This window comes from Columba livia, chromosome 5 (assembly GCF_036013475.1).
Source record: "Columba livia isolate bColLiv1 breed racing homer chromosome 5, bColLiv1.pat.W.v2, whole genome shotgun sequence".
Lineage (NCBI taxonomy): Eukaryota > Metazoa > Chordata > Aves > Columbiformes > Columbidae > Columba > Columba livia.
The window spans coordinates 52371505-52391368 of NC_088606.1; the positions used below are offsets into that span (position 1 = coordinate 52371505).

At 52.3% G+C, this 19864-nt stretch overlaps 2 protein-coding genes across 2 annotated transcripts in view; one reads left to right on the forward strand and one right to left on the reverse strand.

Annotated features, from left to right (window-relative positions):
* The window catches only part of MRPL23 (mitochondrial ribosomal protein L23), a 254387-nt gene extending 252516 nt beyond the window's left edge, over positions 1 to 1871 (forward strand). Inside the window, exon 6 of the mRNA XM_065065171.1 lies at positions 567 to 1871. Within this exon, the coding sequence (XP_064921243.1) occupies positions 567 to 572 (6 nt within the window). The 3' untranslated portion in view covers positions 573 to 1871. The remainder of the gene's footprint in view (positions 1 to 566) is intronic.
* Positions 1838 to 19366, reverse strand: IGF2 (insulin like growth factor 2). Its single transcript, XM_065065166.1, has 4 exons — positions 18824 to 19366; positions 10946 to 11108; positions 3796 to 3962; positions 1838 to 3336 (listed from the first exon to the last, which is right to left on the reverse strand). The coding sequence occupies exons 1-4, from the start codon at positions 18926 to 18928 to the stop codon at positions 3094 to 3096; spliced, it is 678 nt and encodes a 225-aa protein (XP_064921238.1). The 5' UTR covers positions 18929 to 19366; the 3' UTR covers positions 1838 to 3093.
* Positions 19367 to 19864: the final 498 nt, after the last annotated feature.

Sequence of the window (19864 nt, forward strand, 5' to 3'; positions counted from 1 at the left end):
TGAAAAATCTTTTCTGGCCCAAGTTGGTGCAGGAGGTTGGGCTTGGCGAGGTCCTTACTCAAGTCCCTTACCCCAAAGCAGCAGAGAGTCCTTGGCCATGCCAGTGAGACTGTGCAGCCCATGCAGTGTCTGCCTGACTTGGGGCACTAGGGATTCTTCAGCACTTTTTGTCCAGCAGTTGCTCTACTACCAATCTGGAACTGCAGTATTTTGCCTCCCATTTGCACTGGTGCACAGTGGTTCCATGTGATGAAAAGCAGCTCACCAGGATCACTAAATACTTGAGAGAGGCTACATCTACCCTGAGAAACGAGAGCAGCACCATCTACCAGGAAACCTAACCTAGATACAACATTTTTTTTTCTCCTTTTTGCCTTCGGCACATCTTCAACTTCCATTCAGCCCAAACTGGTAAGAGCTAAGCAAATCCAACAGATGCTGGGAAACACACCCAAATCTCACCAAGAATCGCTGAGCATGTATTTATAATGGTGGGTTCAGGGCGCATCTGCCATGGGATTGAGGTCTCAGGGTTGGGTTCAAGGGCATCTCACACTCTCTTGCAGGTTTGAGCCCCGAAAAGAGGAGCTGCAACACACTCTGTTCCTCCACGAAGAGTGGCGCCTGGCATGGCCTCCTTCCCACCCAACTCTCACCCCAGCAGCAAAAATAAACAAAAAGAAAAAGTCAGGCTTCATATTCTGGATGGATATTTATTTGCTTAACAGATTTTTTCTTTTTTTCTTTTTTTTTTTCTTTTTTTTTTTTTCTTTTTTGGTACAAAGCATCCAGGAAAGCTTTTACTTCTCTTTTTAAAAAATAAAAACTAGGTTTCTTTTAAAAAAAGACACATGAAAAGAAAAAAAAAAAAGGTGAATTATTTGCAATTGCTCTGTTTTTATTCTGCCTTCCCCACCCCACCTACTTCCCTTCCCCACCCCTTCTAATTTGGAGCAGTTTTCATTCTTTTCCATATATATTTAATAAAATAAATAAAGGATTTTCTTTGTCGTGTATTGCAGTGCCATTTTTTTAAACAAAGGCTTCATGGCTCAACATTGCAAGGTAATAACAAACAAAAGGATTATACATTAAAATCCTCCCCCTGTCAAGACTCCCCCTAGCCCTCCCCTCCAAAACACGAAATAGAATACAATTCAAGTAGTCTTTTTTTTTTATGTTTTAAATGTATGGATATATAAGACAAAGCAAGTACAGAACTGGTTAACAGAGTGTCCCCATTTTATTAGCAAGTGAGAGTATATCATAGGGAGATGTAATTGATTCCCCCCTTTTTATGGTTCCTAGACAGATAATATATATTATTTTAAAACCAACCTATTTTACAGCCCTCTGCCCACCTCTCAAATCCATCCGCTCACCAAGTCCCGAGCCTCAAACTAGAGACTTGCCTTTACCCCCGCCCCATCTCACCCCGTGCAGTGGTCCCAGCCCTGCAGCCGACCCGGTGCATCCCTCCTCCTCTTCTCCAGCCCCTGGGCGCGAGGGGAGGAGAGCAGGGGGCGCAGGGCAGGGAGTAGGGGGTCCGGCAAGAAGGACGCAAAGGGCAAGAGAAGGAAAAGGAAACGGTGGTGCACGGAGCTGACACCTCTGCAGGGGCTCAGCGATGGTCGCTCGCCTGCCCACCCGCTGGCCGGAGCATCGGCGGGAGCGAGGCGTCAGGGTGGGGGGAACGGGGCTCCCCTGCGGCTCGGGAAAGCCAAGGTCCACTGGGGTCTCTGCAGAAGCAGGGCCTCGAGTTGTAACAGGCAACACCTTCACCATTCAACACAGTTTGTCTCTAGAGCAGTTCCCTTTTAGTCTAAATTGTGGTGGATTTGTTTTTTGGTTTTTGTTGTTTTTTTTTTTTTTTTCAAAAAAAAAGGACGCGTGTCGATGTATTTCTGTGTGTGCGTGCATCTGTGTACATGAGTAACAGCCAACTAGCTCATATGGTCATGACCAAGCTATATTTCAGAAGAGAAAAGAAACACATTTATCACACTTTTCCTAAAACGAAAAGCTAAAATTTCAAGTTCAGTATTTGCTATCTTGTCCTTCCCTCCCCACCCTCCCTTGCTATTTCTGGGTTTTTTCCCTTCCAACTTACTTTAGCACCATAACACATTTTAAACATTACAATCCTTCTTCAGATACTACACAAAATGTCCCATAAAAATAGTGCTTTTTTTGCCAAAAAGTTATATAATATATTATATATATAAATCAACTAAATCCGTGGCAAATGTGCAATGCAGACGCCTCCTCCATTTAAAGTGAGCATCAGCTCACTTTTTTCTTTTTTTTCGTCTTTCCCATTTCCTTTTTCTTCTCTCTTTCTCGCTTTCTCTCTCCTCTTCCTCTCTTTCTCACGTCATCGATGATTTCAAAAAGGTGCAAGTCGATTTGGAATCTTGTAATGAAGCACACACACAAAAATGCAGATGGGGGCTCCTCAGAACTTCTTCTCAGGTACGTTTTTCTTCTAAAGGTGCAAAAGAAAGTTATAAAAATAAGAAAACCAAAAGAAAAAAAAAAAGAAGAAAAAAGTGGGGTGGGAATGAGGTGAAAAAAAAATTATATTCCTCGATATTTCTCCCCATTTTATTTTTATTTTTCACTTTATTGTCAAGAAAGACATGGAATGGACTCTTCTTCTCAAGAAAAAGAAGATTAAAAAAAAAATTTTAACTTCATATCCTTTTTCCCTCTTGCTCTTTCTTTTTTCTTCTGGCGTTGGCACTAGGGATGTCACGCAGTGCCTGGCAGCAAAAAGTTCAAGTGCCGAACTGTCCTTTTGCAAGTACAGGCTTGGAAATACTGGGGGCACAGGGGAACGAAACAGGCCTGGGAAACGAAACAACCCCCCCCCCCAACCCCGAAAGGGCGATGTGGTGGGAGCGGCGCTGCTCGCCGCCACAATCCCCTCCTTGCTGTGTCAGTTGTTTGGTTGGGGCCGGAGCAGCGTGAGGGTGCCCCGCTGTCCCGCTCCTGGGCTCGGCAGCCCTGGGGACGGAGGGGCTCGGGGGCCGGGTCTTGCTAGTCCTCCCGCCCTCCCCTGGGAGATCAAAAATCAAGACGGCCAGTCAGGGTTCATTTCTGGGGGCCAGCTGTTTCAGGGGAGGCTCGTGCCGCCGGGGGCCTCTGGCTGGGCAGGGAGATGAGGGGACGGTGCAACGCCCTGGCCTCCTCGGCCGCTTGCAGCCCCTCCGCCTGCCACCGGTACTGGCGGGCCCGCAGGATGCCGGGCACCTCGCGCTGCAGCCGCTGGGAGCTCTTCTTCTGCCACACGTCGTACTTGGAATACTTGGCATGTGAGGGCTTCTGGAAGCTCTCCTGCAAGGGGATGGGATAGCAACATCAGCCTCGCCGCAAGCCTGCCCACCCTCTGGATGGGGGTGCACCTCTTTGAGCTTCATCCATCCCACGGAAACACTTTCTCATCCTTGGAAACACTCAAGGTCAGGTTGGGCAGGGCTCTGAGCAACCTGATCTAGTTGGAGATGCCCATGTTCATTGCAGGGGGGTTGGACTAGGTGACCTTTAAAGGTCCTTTCCAACCCAAACTGTTCTATTATTCTATGATCAACCCACCTCTAGTCCCCCACCTTATTCAAAGCTGACTTTCTGCAGGGTATTTGGCATGAGTCACCAACAGTGGCCATCTCTTGAAGGCTCTGCAGAAGCAGCAGACCTTGCAGCTGGGGTTCATCCTCTCCCACCCATGGCCTTCCCATATTTTCTCTTGCTATTTATTTTGAAGAAGAGCCGCCAACCAGGCTCAGCCCCCCCTACCTTGCTGAGTGCCGGCAGGCCCGCCAGTGAGGTGGCGGAGAGGTCACGCTCGGACTTGACGGACTTGGCACAGTAGGTTTCCAGCAGAGCCAGGTCGCAGCTCCGAAAGCAGCACTCCTCCACGATCCCCCGGTTGATCCGCCGGTTATTTCGTCCCACCGGTCTACCTGCAATGGCAGAGACAGTGGCATTAGCCATGATGTGGACCATACCTTCTTCTCCGCTTCACGGCACCCACGCCCTTGCAGGCATCCCTCCACCAGCCACCATAGTCTGGTGGGTCCCACATGCTTCAAAAATAGCAGCCCTTCTCACAAACCAGCCGACACGCGCCCGCAAACCATCCGAGTTTCACATTAAGGCTTTCCCAGACAAACACTGTTGATGCCAACAGGGCTCCCTGTGTGCGTGCAGTGCTAATTAAAGGCACTTTATATGACAGTGATTTATTCCCCTTCTACACCTCCGGTGCGGGCAGCCTTTTTGGGCACAGCTAAAGGGAGGAAGCTCAAGCCCAGCCCGGCCGCCAGCGCTGCACTGATTACTGCGACCGTCTCCGATGTTGATCCTGGCAAGCGAGTTTTATTAGAAAGAAGCAGCGCAGCATTGCGGCTGCCAACCTCCCTCCGTCGGTTCGATGCTCAGGCAGGTGAAGCGAACCAAGGCGGCTAAATTTTACCAGATGGGACAGCTCTGAGACAGCTGCAGAAAGAATACAGGCTCCTGCACCAGCCAAGAATAGCTATTAAACTTAATCTTTTAATAAGGGTTCCTCTCCTGTTTCTGCCTGCAGAAGGATGCGAAAGCCTGTGTTTGGTGCAGCAACAACCAAGTACATTTCATGTCACTGCTCAATGACAGCCAAAGCTCTCCAGAGGAAAACCTTACATCACTTTCACTGGTTTTCCTCCTTCTCTTGAAATAAAAGACATAGGCAAAATCAAATTTCTGATGCAAAACAAATTTCCTTGGGAATTGTGACTTCCCAAACATCAACTGGCCCAAAACAAAAGGATTTTCTCCTCACTTTCACATGCAGTGTTATGTGCTTGTGCTGTTGTGGGGTCTGTGGCAGGGTCTCTGCACACTTCCAGGAGCACCTCTTCCCTGCAAAAGATGCTCCAAGGGAGGAAAGCAGAGCCCAGCGCTAGCAGGGCTTGCAAACAGGTACCACATCCTGGCCTGGAGAATTTGGGCATGGGAAAAACTGAGAGCGAGCTGGGGAGACGTGATGCCTAATGCTGTTCACCATGCTGACCTTGGCCAAGCCCCTGCCCCCCAGCCATGCTGGCTCCGTCCACAACCTGTGGTCCCCTCACATGCTAACGATGAAACAAGCACTCAAGTATTTGGCCTTGGTTAAGATTCCAGGCCCTGGCCTGGAAGGCACTGACCAGTTTCCTCAGGGGGTACCTCATTCAGGTGCCCACTCAAAGTGCCTCAGGATAAAGTGCAGAAGTTTTCTGTTCATGCAATGCAACCCTACATGTGAAAAGCAGCCCCATATGTGCAATGCAAACATGCATGTGCAATACAGCCCTGTGCGTTCAATGCAGCTCTGTGCGTGCAGTGAAGACATGCATGTGCAACACAGACTTGCATGCTCAACACAGCCCTGCATGCACAATGCAGCTCCATGTGTGCAATGATGGCATGAAAAAGCCCATGACTGTACCTCACTGCAGGCTCTGTAATAGCAAAGCCCCTGGTAGCACGGCACCTGCTCTCTGTTGAAACCAGATGTGTCCCCATCAAAGGGATGCCCTCTGCTTGATGCAGGCACATTGCTGTTGTGCTCAGGGGTCACGAGAGCAAACATGGTAGGGCAATGGGGCAGTTGACCTATACCATGCAGCCCACCTTCAGGAGTAATTTAAAATGCTCTACTTTCCACATTCATCCCCCCTGTACCATCACCCTTCCTTTCTCTTTTTCTCTGGAAAAACTTTAGGCACAGCCTTCAGCCAGCCTCACAGGAAGGAGAAAGGATGGTTCCGTCTTGGTAAAGGCTCAGCAAAGGAAGCCCTGTTAGGAATTCAATTTTCTCTCTATAAATGCTTGTGGGCAACAAGCAGGTTGGATTGGGTCCTCCCTTTAAAGGCAGGGCAGGCGTATTGGGTGCCCACAGATGTATGAGTGATGCTGGTGCAGGCAATCTGGTTGGCAATGAGCAAGGGAGACAAGGGAGAGGATCCAGCCTGGGGCCAGGTGCACGTGATGTCCAGCGAGGTCCATGGAAGACCCGTGGTGCCACTGACCTCACCTCACTTAGCATATTTCCACCCCAGTGCGCAAACCTGTGGGCACACCAGGTTCCTGAAGCACTAGGCTGCTTCAGAAAGGAACCCTGAGCATGGGTAGAAGGAGAATTTCGAAGGAAAAGAGAAAAAAATTCAAGTCACCCCACTTTGCTATCACATACCTAGAGGGCTGCGTTCACACTCTCGCTGAACAGAAGCTTGCACAAGTGTTAACACAGACAGTTCAGGGAGAAGTTGAGGTTTTGAGAAGTTACATCTCCTCTTGAAAACAGAAGTTGCCCACTTGCAGCTACGTGTTTGTTTAGAAAGATGGGAGGGGGAAAAAAACCCAACAAGCAAAGCAGCACCATTTTCACTGCCCTGCCATCAAGGGCACTTTCTGGCATGGGAGCACACAGGAAGATCAGAGCAGCATGTTTGCAAATGCCCAGGTGCGGCACCACCAGGGCAAGCTCCAAGCAGGGATCACCACAGTGGACAGCCCCTTCCTCCCCTGGCCCAGCTGACAGCCACACACACAGCCCCCAGCCCCAACACACCACCCCTTCTCTCTTGCATAAAGCTGCTGCGTGCCATTCCCCTTGCTGGTGCTGCTGCCAGCTCCACTGTGACAGTCCGATAGGACACATTACTCATTACATAATCACCCGTACGGATCTCGCCAATGCCAATACAGTTCTCTGTGGGAGAATGACTTTAGGAAAAAAAACAGGCAAATATAACAAACAGAGATTTAGTCCCAGAAAGTACCTGGAGACAACAATCCAAGGAAGAGATACTAGGACATCGCTGGTTAACAGCAATATCGCTGCTGACCTGGATTGGGAAAAGTGTTTGTTCCGTAACGCTATTTACACATGGACTAAAGGTTTAATTTCCTAGCTTTTATCTATGGGTAGTATCTCACTTTACTGCCACTGCCAAACCCAAGGAGGGTTTTGCCACTTTGTCCGTGCCCGCAGGGTGAGCTGTGTGGGCAGTGGGCTGCAGCACCACTGTGGTGCCCAGGCCACTTCCCATTGCAGCCATAACTGTCTCCTCCCAAGAAAACACGCTTCCTCTCAGCCTTCAATGAATGACTATGGCCTCTTTTTCCCCAAACTGTGCTCCACCAAAACCTCCCACCGCTCTGCCAAGCGGCCGAGCTCAGGGGTGCAAACCCAGCATTGCAAAGCCCAGTAACGTAAAGCCCGGCAACACAAAGCCCAGAGATGCAAGCCTTCTGGCTGCCTAGGGTTATTCCCATCCAGCTATGGGCTATCCCAACCAAGAGGGCTGGGCATTCCAGTGGCAGTGCAAAGCCAAACTCATTTCCAGGAGAGCCTGGAGGCCGCATACCTGCAGCTCAGTTTTGACTCCGCGCCAGATGCGGTGGCACCGCTGTGGCCACGGGGGAACAGGAGGGTCCCTTCCTTGGCACTGCCACCCTGCTGCTCTGGCCTCCCCACCCTCACTGGGGCCGGACAGATGCTACAGAAAGGGGTGTGTGGTGCCGGTGCCACCCCAGCCAGGTCCCCTCTCCTCCAGTCAATCAGGCGGCAAGCCGAGTGGAAGGGGACTTTGGGTGTAAACAGTCCCCGCGCCCCTGTCACAGGAATGTCGGGAGCAACAAGGGGGCCTTTGTGCAGTACCAGGCCCCGTCCCAGTGCCCCCGGCCTGGCCCTCCCCCACCTCGGCACCACGCTTTCCCCCCTGCTTTTTCCTAGTATTATTCGGAGGAGCGGCGGGCGCGCAAGAATGTGCTCCGTCAGCACAAGCGGCTGCAAAGAGCTAAATTCTTATCAGCTGTTGGAAAGGAGGAAACAGGAGCTGTTGTTTACAGAGAAGTCGGACGCCTCTCCCCCCATAGCCCCTTCTCCCCTCCCTGCCGGCAGCGCATGACAGCAACTTTGCGACCAAGGCTTCCTCTCAACCCACTCCGCTTTTTTCTCTTGGGGCTGTACTCAGCATCCCTCCATGGGCCACTCTGCCATCCCTGGGGTGGGTTCTGGGAAGCGAGGAGATGGGCTCCTGACCCCACGGCAGGATGCCAGCACCTGTGCACCAGCCCCAGAAGCCTTAGAAATAACAGAGGGGAGGAATCACAGCAGAGGTGGAGAGCAAAGCACATGCGGCTCCAGTTGAAGCTTGCCCAGGCACCCCTGGGATGTGGTGCATGGCTGGAGTGGTGCACAGCACAGTGCCCACCCTGCGTCCCACGGCCGGGTAACCCCAGCGCTGCCGGCTCCTGCCCCTGTTGGTGCAGCTCTTTGGCAGCCCCAGCTCTCAACAGCTTCAACATTATCAGCCTCAAACACCTGCCAGTCATGATGCTGCCAAAGGTACCCAGGGGCTGGGGCTTGCTCCCCATGCCAGCTGACAGATGGGCATCCCAGCTATCAGGGGATGCACACTCCTCAGTCTAGGTTGCATGTTTCCCTCTTGGCAGACGTCGGGGCATGAAACAGCGTCGGCATGCTGCACCTGCTTGCATGGATGCAAATAGCGCTGTATTTCAGAGGTAGCTTTGCTAACTAAGTGCTCCCTTGTAAGAATGCAAAGCATTGGTTCACTACTCAAATCACCACCACAGCAGAAAACTGATAATGGATCTTCATACTGTTTTCATTTTTTCCAAGATTACCAGTTGGATGGTTGCAACAAGCTGCATCCAGCAAGCAGGGCCCACTTCTACCTGCAGGACAAGGCTGCCCAAGTCATTTACCTCTGGTACAAATGGCTGCAATAGCACAAGCCGCTCTCCAGGTCGCATGCCCCACGCTGAGAAGTGCTCATGACAAACACAGGCCCACTTTTAAGACATAAATTCGTGATCATGCAACATAACCATGCCCTATCAAGCCTGTACAGTGACACTAGTGTAGTGATAAGGGTCTAGGAATTAAGATTAATATGATCAGGAGAATTTATCACTTTATGAGCCAACTGATGGAGACAGAAGTAAAAAATGAAGTGAGTTGGGGATGTCCATGTCCTCTGTCAACTAAAGCCATCACCCAAACATCTTCAGCCCTGCACAGCACAGGCTGGCCAGATGCTGAGGATGTGACTGCTTCATCCCCCGGCACCTGGGCTCCCCAGAAATATTCAAAAAGAAGAAGAGGGGATGGGAGATAACATTAAAAAAAAAAAAAAAAAAAAGGCAAGAATCCCCTTGCAAGCACCAGCCTGGCCACTTGGCATCAAGCGACTTGTCTGCCTTCAAAAGTGGTGTTATTTTGGCCTAGGCAGCTGGGTTATTTGAGGTGAAAGGAGGAGGTCAGTTTGTCTGTAAAACAAAAGCCCCATTCCCTTTCATCCCCAGAGAGGGGGAGGAGGAAAGAGAAACCAGGGGAGTGAGACGGATACTACTCTATATATAGAGGGAGAGGAAGAGGTGTGAGAGCGGGAGAGGAGCTCAGCTCCTTGCTGTGCTGCTAAGGCCAGCCCCCAACACGATGCTTTGGCCAAGCTCCGTCATGGGGCTCATTGGCAAAGGAAAGGGGGAGATGAGAAGAGGAAGGGCTGCTGACATGCAAACCCTCTCCGCTTGGCTAGGCAAGAGGAAGGAAGTGTGCCCAGGGTGTCCCCAAAAGCATTGTTTGCCTGCAGCGCTCAGGGGGCCATGAAAACATCCTGCTGCTCAGCTGGGACAGGGCACAGCGATCACCCCAGCTACCTGAAAAGGCCCCTGCAGCCCAGCTGCCTGCCCAAAATTACACAGCCCAAACACTGGCTGCTGCTGGATGTGGGATACCTGTGCCTCTGCCTGCCCAACCTCAGCAGGCAGCATCAACCAAGTCTGGCTGAGAATCCAGGTTGGGAAGGGACGTCCAGGGTTGTCTCCTAACTTTGCAGCACCCCGTTGCCTGAACAGGCAGACAGGGAGGCTGGCTCTCAACTCCACTACTCCAAAACACAACCTGTGACTTTTTAATTCCTTTTCCCAAGGCAGAGGCAAGACTGCCAAAAGCATGGCACCATGTGCAGCTGGTATCTTCATCCTCTTCCTCCCTGTTTCGCTTTGCAACTTTCTTATTGTCAGTCACTCTGCAGTTCAGGCCTCAGTGGATAGCAAGACACAGGGTCTTCCCTCTCCCAAGCAAAGCAGGGGATTGAAACACTAAAACAAGGTGTCACACTCTAGGCACATTCACCCACGGATTACTGAACAGCCTCCACTACTGGTTTGCTGCTCCTCCTGCCCATTTACCAGCTAAGCCATTGTACTGCTTATGCCAACAGTCCAAACCCCCAAAGCATCCTGGTGGAACGACCACTCAAGCCAACTGCCCTGAAGCCACCTGCACTCTGTGGACAATAGCAACACTACATTTTTTGGCAATAGCTGCGCTGCAAAAGGGTAAGACATCACTCTTCAGAGACAGGCTAACTGGCAGGTAGCCAGGGGGTCACAAAGCGTATTTTGGGAGCTGCCTAGAAGCTGCTGCTATACCCAAGCAAAGACTGCCCAGAAAAGGGGAATGCTCAGCTCCCCCGCCTGCTTTTCGGGTGCAGCACTTAGGCAGCAAGGTTTAAAAATAAGCCAGGGCCCAAGCTCAGCAGAGAGCCATCCGCACACATACTCATCATTTTAATGACTTGCCCACATCACTGGTGCACCAACCACCTATGGCTTCCCAGTGATATTCAACTGTTCTGAGCATCAAAGCAGGACTCAGTTTCCCCATGGGACTAGACAGTCCCCAAAACCAGTACGAGGTGGGTGCATGTCACCCTGAGCACATCACTTTTCTTGATTCTCTCTTGGCCTGCCACCAAGAACAAGGCAATCACAAAAAGCACTGAGCTGGAAAACACCTCCCTCCCCTTCCAGCCCGGTTCCACCGAAGGCAAGGGCAGGGCATGGGCAGCACCCTGCCTGCTGCTGGCAGCCACCTGGCACTTACTGAAGTAGAAGCCCCTGTCCCCACAGACGAACTGCAGCGTGTCCACCAGCTCCCCACCGCAGAGGGTCTCCGCTGTGCCATATGCCGCAGCCGAATCCAGCGCATAGGCCAGGAAAGCCAGCAGCAGCAGCAGCATCCGTCTTGCCGCACACATCCTCTGCACCTGGGGACAGAGGCACAGCATTAACACAGTGCAAGGGACCCGTCTCTGTCAGCTTCCCTGGGAAATGCACCCCCACCCACAGCAGGCCCAAGGTTTGATGACGAGACATGTTAGGATGCTGCAGGGAAGGACCGGCAGTGCTGAGCCGGCCGCTGGTGCGAGGCTGGCTGCCCGTGCTCGTCCTGCTGGTCAGATGCTCTGGCCAGACAAGGTTTGCATTGAAGCAGATTTTCCATTGGAAAATCTCACTTCAGCCTACATCTGAAAGGCTTTTATTCCTCCAGCTCTTTCAACAGCGCAATTTCCACCCCCCTCCCCTTTTAAATGGGAAATCATTAAAATTATTATCAGGAGGTGGGTTTTTTTCAGTTCTGATTACAGGTTTTCATGCCCCCCCTGAATGCATGTTCCCCAAAGCAGAGACAAATGAAGTTCAACCTGTCCTAGAGTTGCTTTTGAGGAAAGCTGGGTTTTGCCAGGGAGCAGCAGCCTTCGTCCCAGGTGTAAGAGAGACCCACACAACCAAGGCTCGGGCAATTGAGGGGCTGATTGCACAAGCCATGTTTGCTGACAAGAGCTGGGACGGAGAAGACATCCTTCAGGAGCAGAGCAGAACCACGGAAAATGTGCCTGAGGCATCATCAACAAGGGCCAAGGGGCTACCAGGCAGCACAGAGGACGAAAAAAGAAACTCCCTGGATATTTGCTAACTAACCCAAAGATTTCCCCTGACTCAGCTCTGACAAACAGCTTTACCTCTACGTCAGCTTCTGTAGGTGTAAAGTGAGGGTATTATTGCCTCACTGGATGAGGCAAAACCCGTGGATAGTTCAAGGTGTTGTAGTCCCTCAGTGATGAGCATCATGGTATATACACAGCCAAATAATGATGGTGGCCAGACAGGTCAGCTCAAAATAAAGAGGGCAAATGAAGTGCAGAAAATAGCAGCCAGCATGGGGCAATGTTAAATCTCAAGCGGAGCAACCCTTCTCCCTGCTAACGCTCAGCCAAGACGCTGGGTTTCACATCTAGCCTCAAGAACAGTATCAGTTAATGAATATTACCTCACCCTCCCGGGATGCTTGGAGATGGAGCCGAAGCCCAGGATAGATTAAATGACTTGCCCAAGGTCACGGGGGAAGTCTGCAGCACAGCCAGGAAATTAGCCCAGCTCCCCCGGGGACTCGCTACAGTCCTGCCAGCAATAAAGCCACCCTTGCTACCAATTTTTTATGAGCCTGTAGCTCAAATCATTGCCACGAGAAATACACCGTGTTTACAAGTCACAAGCTCTCCTGAGCAGCAGGAGTACAGGGATCAGCAGCAAGAAAAGCCAAAATGAAGGCTGCAAGGTCAAGGTAGGCTGAGGGGGGCATCCCCTCAACAGGAGCTTCGATGCCCATCGTATTGCTCAGCCTGTGCTGGCAGAGATCAGTCAGGCGGGCAAAACCCCTCCAGGGCTCTAGACAAGAGAGGTAGAACCCTGGGAATAAACTGGGCTCAAATCATCAAGTGATGGGACCAGGGCCAGCTTTTCCAGTAGCACCAGACCCTTCAGCACACCTGGGGGGTATTGATGTATATTACACTATGGGCAGAGGGATGGCACTGGGATGTGACTGCATCACATTGCCAAGCTGCAATGTTTTGCCACCAACATCTTTTCACCTTGATTTTTTTCTCCAGTGGCCAACAGGTGTTCACTGGGCTTCCCCAGCATGACCGCAGCATCACCTGCACTGCTTGAGTCATGCCCTTGATGCAGCAGCATTGGCAGCCAGATCTCCAACTAACAAGACAGCAACAATCCCGCTTCCTTCTTTTTTTTTTTTTTTTCCCTTTTTCCTCTTTTTTTTATGTGCAGCTCCTGATTGCTGGTATCCCCAGGCTGCAGGTAACACCAACAGCTCATTGCCAGGGCAGCAGATGTGCAGCAGCCAGTGCTGCCACTGAAGTTACTGACATGGGTCTCCGGGACACCCAAATAATCCCCCATCCCCAGTTAGGCTCACACGGGCATCAAGCGCAGCAGCTAATGAGCAGGCTGTGTGCTGTCCTCCCTTGAGCCAGAGCCAGTCCCCAAGAAGGAGCTTCCTCAGGGGAAAGGGTAACAAATGCAGTTTTTCCTCCACATCCAGTCTAGAGAAAGGGTTGAGATGCTCTGAAGCAAAGGGAGAGTGAGGTTTTGTTGGCAGGGCGATATCTGATGCTGGGGAGACCTGACACCTTCTGTGGAAAAAAAATTATGCTTCTTGGAAAATACCCACTCCTGCGCAACCTGCACCACAGGCACAAGGCGGCCCCTGGCAGCCCTCCCTGCCTCCACCTCAAGCTCTTTTAGGGTGCCCATGCACCCCCTAACTCCAGCCAGGAAGCCTCCCTGAAGCCATGAGAGCAGGGATGTCCCCCGCACTGTCATTCAGGGCTAACATGGAGGTGTGCAATGTGATGAAGTCCCCCTTTGCTCACACATCAACCACCAGCCCTTTCCACCACTGTCACCTTGGATTCTCTCTGCTCCCTCCAGCAGCCTGTAATGAGAAACCGGGCAGCAAAGCAAAAAGCATCTTTATTTACTACCCAGTGCTGCAGTCTCTCTCCAGCTTGATGGAGCTGCAAAACAACCCAACCCGATAAGCCCTTCCCTCTGACTTTGGCCAAACTTGACCCTGTGGAAGAAAAGCCCTCAGGCTTCACCCAAAGGCTAGACAGGCTTGTGGGGTACTGTCAGCAGCTCAGTGCATCCCAGTGACCTTTCAATAGATCCTTCCCCCCTCCTAATCCTCCTTAGCAGGGATGAGCAGTACCCATGCAGGACAGCTCATACTGGCCTTGCTGTGGCTGCCAGAGCAGGTGCTGCTCCCTAAAATAGGGTGGCACAGCATGGTTGGGTACCAGCAGCCCACAACCCAGTGCAAGCACCATGCTGGCTGCCCAGGTTGTATGCATCTTCAGTTGTCACAGCCAAATCCTGCTTAGCATCATGAGTCAAAGCCCTGTGAACTCCTCCAAGCCTTCATTCTCTGCTGGAAATATGGGATAGCACTGCTTTTAGGACAGGTACAGAACCCTCAGCTGTGGGACAGGAGTAAATTCACACTGACATCTGGAAAACCCTTCAATTTTTATTAGAAAGCCTCTGTCTTGTCAGGAGTAACAGGAATAAAGGAATGAGACGTAAGTGGGGTGCCTTCTCAAACGATGAGGTCCTGTGTCCACTAGGAGAGAGGCTACTCTCAACCAAGGTTCAGTCTTGCCAAAGCAGGTTGAATCAGCCATGCCAGCTGCCATTCCCTATCACCTGCCTGCAGAGAGGTCAAATGCTTCAGGATGCAGTTTAACCAGGGGCAGCAGGAACAGCAGTGCAAGGCACGCCTCGTGCCCAAAAACCTGAGTACCGAATCCCTTCTAACAAAGGCTCAGACCCCACGCGGCATGCAAGACGGCAATGCAAGAGGAATTTTTTGGTTGCATAGGTGTCCTGTACCATCCTGGGAATCACACCTGAGAGCAGCCTTCTCAGTGCAGGAGAGGCACAGACAAGCCACCGGACCATGATGTTGGCCTCTCCTTGCCTGGAGAGAGTCTGCTTTGCTCTCCATCCTTTGTGACTCTCTCCTGCATTCCACTGCTCCCCCAGGTACCTGTGCAAAGCCAGGCTGCTTCTGGAGCCAGCTCAGCCATGAGCTGCCATGTGCAGGATGCTCCTGGCTGCCTCGGGACTGCTGCATATTCCCCCCTCATGACACAGGCTGCTGCACCCATGGCCAAGGACCCCCCAGAACCTCTCAGCAGCCCATGCCAACATGTCAACAGAGAGTATTGTCTTGGGGCTGCTGTGATGTTCCAGGAACAAGCCTGAGGGCAGGTCTGTAGCAGAGCCACCCTCCTGCCTGAGGCTGTTAAAGGATTTTTTCAGAATTTGCTGCAGATTCAGCTGGATTGACAATTTCTGTCCAGCTGTTGGGGAGTCAGGGGCCAAGAGTCCATTATGAGCTACAAGGCCGTACTGCCAAATCTCGGAGGACAGCTCTGGCATCCCCTGCCTTCAGGCTTGTGCTGAGCCAACCAAACCGTGGTGCTTCTCTTGGGCAACCAACATCTCCCCAAAAACAGACACTAAACCTCCTGTCTGACCTAATTCCTTCTTCAGTCTGGCCCTTATTACAATTTAATATGAACAGAAAAATGTAGGAGGGAATTGACAGATGGCCCAGTCTGCAAAATTTGGACTTGGACAGCAAAAAGAAAAAAAATTCTTGCTTTTTTGTGGAGCAATGCAGCGTTTAAAAGGGAGCATGGTGATAAGTCATCGGCTCAAACCCAGCGGTGTAAGCAGGAGGGGAAAACCCCAGCTTGTGCATCCCAGCCTCCATCACACTCCACCCGTTACACTACTCCAACGACTGCCTGCAAGAGCTGCTGAGCATCTCTCACTGCTCCTGCTCTCAGAGGGCAGCCCAGGAAAGTGTGGAGCTGTCCTGGTCTGGAGCACAGCTCTCCCGAAGGGGCAGGACACAGGTGTGTGCCAACCTGGCACGTGCCAAGCAAGTGCCACCCCTGCCCACAGGCACCCTCGCGCAGGGCACGAGGCCACAATGCCCCGAGGTGCCAAGTAGTAAAGGGTTAGCAGAGGCCGGCCGGCAGAGGCAGGTGTCTTGGCAACCAAAAACCACCCCGGGCTGCATCTTGGGCAGAGGCCTGGGGATGAGATGCCCAGCAGTACCCGATGGGAGCGAAGCCGCCACGTGCTGTGCTGCAGAAGTGTCTCCCTTTAGTCTAAAAGAGAAATAATGAGCCTGGAAAAAGCCAGCTTCAAAACACAAAACTTTTGACCACTGAGCTGTCAGGCAAATAAAACCAGCGCAGGACCACGGGTTTTGCTATTTAGCTCAGGCTTGAAAAAAAATAAAAAACTCATGATTCTTGGCACCTGGCTCACATGACATTTATATGGCTGAGGTTGGCAATGCTGCTGCTATTTTTAGCCCTCACTTTTTTGTCTTCACTGCTCATCCCCATCAGCAGTCCACTCCGTCCCGAGCCGGGGGTCACCTTTCTGCCTCCCATCCTGCAAGCGAGGAAAGACGTCTGCCTCCTCTGCCAGTGGGACAGGGCTGGGGCAGGCTGCCTGCACCCCACATCTATCAGTGCTGCAGCAAGGACTACTGTAGCTGTGGAAAAATCAAGCTGAAAAAGGTGAATGGGGTATTCAGTACCATTTACTCACCCCACTGGGGAGTAAAAGCATATTGCACAAATTTTGGTATGCAGCCCAGAAACATTTGATTTACTGCATAAAAAAAAGGAAATGCAACATTGCTTAACTCTTCTAAAGACAGCTGGCAGGACCCAGGGAAGGGATTTAAGTCCATTTTAGTAGCCTCACTTAACTCCTTTATTGTTCCTCTCTCCTTTCTGCATTCCCATCTAAAACCTGGCATATATCAGGGAAAGTTAACAGCAAGTTAAGCTGTTAAATCAGAAATTGTGGTGACTGGAGTCTACTGGCAAGTGATATTCCCACAACATGTTGAACTTGCTCTATGTCTTGGAAGAACAGCTTTAACCCTTTCAGAGCCAGGCTGCTACCCCAGGGTAGATTTCTTGCCCCAGTGCCCCCACCTCTCCTGACCCCTCATGCAAACATCTTGAAGGAGACCAGTATCTCTTTTCCCCATTAAGACACACACAGCAGTCTTTAAAAGCAAAGACAACCCAAAGAAGGATCAGAGAGGTCAGTCCCAGGACACGAGCTGGGCGAGAGTGGGCCACTCATATGCAGTGCTCATATGCACTGCTGGAAACACACCAACTTCTCAGTCCCTCTAAAAATAAGACCTCACCTGCTGTGTTTGCTTTATTTAAAAAAAGAAAAGTACTGAAATGCTTTTCTCTGGTGCTCCATAAGGCAAGCCAGGCTCACTCCAAAGCCCACAGGAATCAATGGGAAGACACGCACTGACACCTCCGGGTTGCCTGGTCAAAACAGCAGCCCTCCAGCCAGGCTACAAAAAGGATCACCTGTCAGAAAAAGCTCTGGGACACACATGCAGATACATTTTGGCTCTCAAATTTCATGTGGTGGTGGGAGGGGACCCGCGGTGTCAAATCTTTTATCCCTTAATGAATTTTCACAGGAGCTGGGATAGCCCCTTTGAAAGGCTGAGTGAACTTGTGTGGGTGTTGACAACATGGAGCAAGATTTACAGCTCTGACCCATTCACCCCCACCAGAATTGTCAAGTTGGGTCCAAAACAGCTCAGTGAACCTCCAATCAGAAGTGTCAGTCAGTTTCTTTCCTCCAGATGTCCTTAGCACAAAGTCACCCTTACAAAACCCCACAACCCAGGCTCCTCAACTCCACTCTAAATCAAAGCAAGAGGTGGAATATAATTAAAACAAAACAAAACAAAACAAAAAAAAAAAAAAAACACAAAAAACAACCAACACCACCACACTGAATACTGCTAAGTAAAAGGAAAAAAACACATACAACCTGACAACAAATAAACTCAAAGAAATCCAGGCCTTGGCCTCTCAAGCACATCCCAGGATTTGGGAGAAAACTACAGACTTTGTATAGGAAGCCTTGATTCAAGGGTTGAAAGCAGCAGTTCTCCTGAGAAGTCTATTTAAAACCACCCACACAAACCTTGTTTTTACACTTGATTGCTCCACGCCGACTGAGCGAGACCTGGCGTATCAGAAACCCTGCTAAAGTACCACTGGCTCGAGGCAAGGCAGCCACATCTGCTGGTACAGTTATGCTAAATCCCAGTTTCCTCATGTGCCCCAATTCCCTACTGCTCAAAAGAGTGCTAAAACCCTTCCAAGTTGCGCTTTTAAAACAATTACTGTAGGGAAAATCAACTGGGAAGGAAGAAGAAAAAAAAATCGCACAAAGTCAAAGGCTGCACGCCAACCATTAACTCTCACTCAATTTTGGCTTGGCTTTCTTGTTTTTCCTCTGTATTTTTATCCCTTTGAGACCGAACATGCCGCAGTGTTTTGCAGAAGAGAGTTTAATAATCCCCCTGGTCTCCGAAGCCGGAGAACTGTCTGTCCCTTCCCCGTGCCGCTACCAGTGTCTCCCCGCTCCCACTACCGCCCCAGGAGTGCAGGGAGCGCCGCGGGCAGCCCGGGGCGGCGCAGCCCCGCCTGACCCCGCACAGCCTCGGCCCCGCCGCCGGGCCAGCCTGGCCCCCGCACACCCGCGCTGCCGCCGGCCAGCCCCGCACGCCCCTCCGCGGCTCCCCACGCGGGACCGCCCCTCGCGGCGCCGGCTCCCCGCCGCCGCTCGGCCGCGCAAAGGGCGAGCAAGCGGTCCCGCTGCCAGCATCCCCTCCGCAAGGTGCGGGGGCTGCAGCCACGGGCAGCCGGCGAGCTGTCCCAGCCGCCGGGACGCGGGGCTCCCCCCGGGGACACCCCGCGCACCCCAGAGCCGCGGCCGCCCCGCCAGCCCGCGGCGAGGCCGGCTCTCGGGGTCCCTCTAGTGACACGCGTGGGGACGGCGGGCAGCGGGGCCGGCGCCGAGCGGCAGGGCTCGGCATGGCACGGCTCAGCATGGCACAGCTCAGCATGGCACGGCGCGGCATGGCACGGGTCTGCCCGGCATGGCACGGCACGGCACGACACGGGGGAGCCCTCCTGCCTCTGCCCGCGGAGGGGCAGCGCGGACAGCGCAGAGCGGCGCGGAGCGGAGCGGCGCTTACCTTGGCGCTCCCGCTGCTACTCTCAACTTCTTGCGGCGGCGGCGGGCCGGGAAGGAAGGCAGGCTGCCGGCAGCGCTCATCCGTGTGTGCCACGGCGCTTGACATGCTGCTCTCCTGCCCTGACAGCGATCGCGGCTTTGGCTCGCCTTCCCCGCGCTCTGGCTCGCTCTCCTCGCCTTGCCTTTTTGGTATGTCAAGTCCCTGCTTGATCTTGTCTGAAGGATGCTATTTTGTGACGATCAGGTATTTTGTTATTCTAGAGAGCGAGCAAGCGAACGCTTTCCTTTTATTTTCTTTTTTCTCTTTTTTCCTTTTTGCCTTTTTTTCTTTTTCTTTTTTTTTCTTTTTTCCTTTTTTCTTTTTTTTTTTTTTTTCCCCTTCTCTTTCTCTCCTCCTGCTTTGGCTGCCCCTTGGGTGGCTCTCACTTTTGTGTTTACTGACCGCGTTGCCCTGGCCGGGGCAGAGGGGCCGGCTGCCTGACTGCCCGCTGCTCCCGACTGGCTGCCCCACGAGCGAGGAGACAGGCAGGGCGCTCCGGCTGCCCCCTTTTTATACCCCCCCAATGGGCATGCTCTGAGTTCCCCAGCGAGCACCAGCCCGGCCACGCAGCCAATAATGTTGCAGAGCGGTCTAACCCCCTCTCTTCCCTCCCTCCCTTCCTTTCTTCCCTCCTTCTCTCTCGTAACCCTCCGGAGTCCAGCTCGGGAAGAGAAGAGGGGGCAGAAAGTTTCTGCCGAACGGTTTGTTCGCGGGCTGCTCCCGAGTGGGGGCTTTGGCCCACCCCGGCCGGCCCCGGGAGGGGCGGGAGCCTGCGCTCGTCCCCAGGCGCACACGCAGGTGAGGGGAGGAGATGGGATTCCGCACCCCAGTCCCTGGCCGAAGTGCTGGGGGCATCTCCTGAGCGCCTCTCGCAGCTGGATGGCGAGCCCCAAGCCCTCGGGGGGCAAGTGGGGGCAGTGGGAGATTGCCCTACCCACCATGCTTTCGAGGCTCTCTCTAGGTGCACACGGGGCACAGGTGTCTGTGTCACCTACCCTGCCC

What these genes read in the sequence shown, in the direction of transcription:
- IGF2 (XM_065065166.1), bottom strand. Translation starts at nt 18,928, where the DNA reads ATGTCAAGCGCCGTGGCACACACGGATGAGCGCTGCCGGCAGCCTGCC. An exon ending in GGACAGGGGCTTCTACTTCA is followed by an intron (nt 3,963 to 10,945) that starts GTAAGTGCCAGG and finishes CTGCCATTGCAG; the next exon opens with GTAGACCGGTGGGACGAAAT. An exon ending in GCCTGCCGGCACTCAGCAAG is followed by an intron (nt 3,337 to 3,795) that starts GTAGGGGGGGCT and finishes ATCCCCTTGCAG; the next exon opens with GAGAGCTTCCAGAAGCCCTC.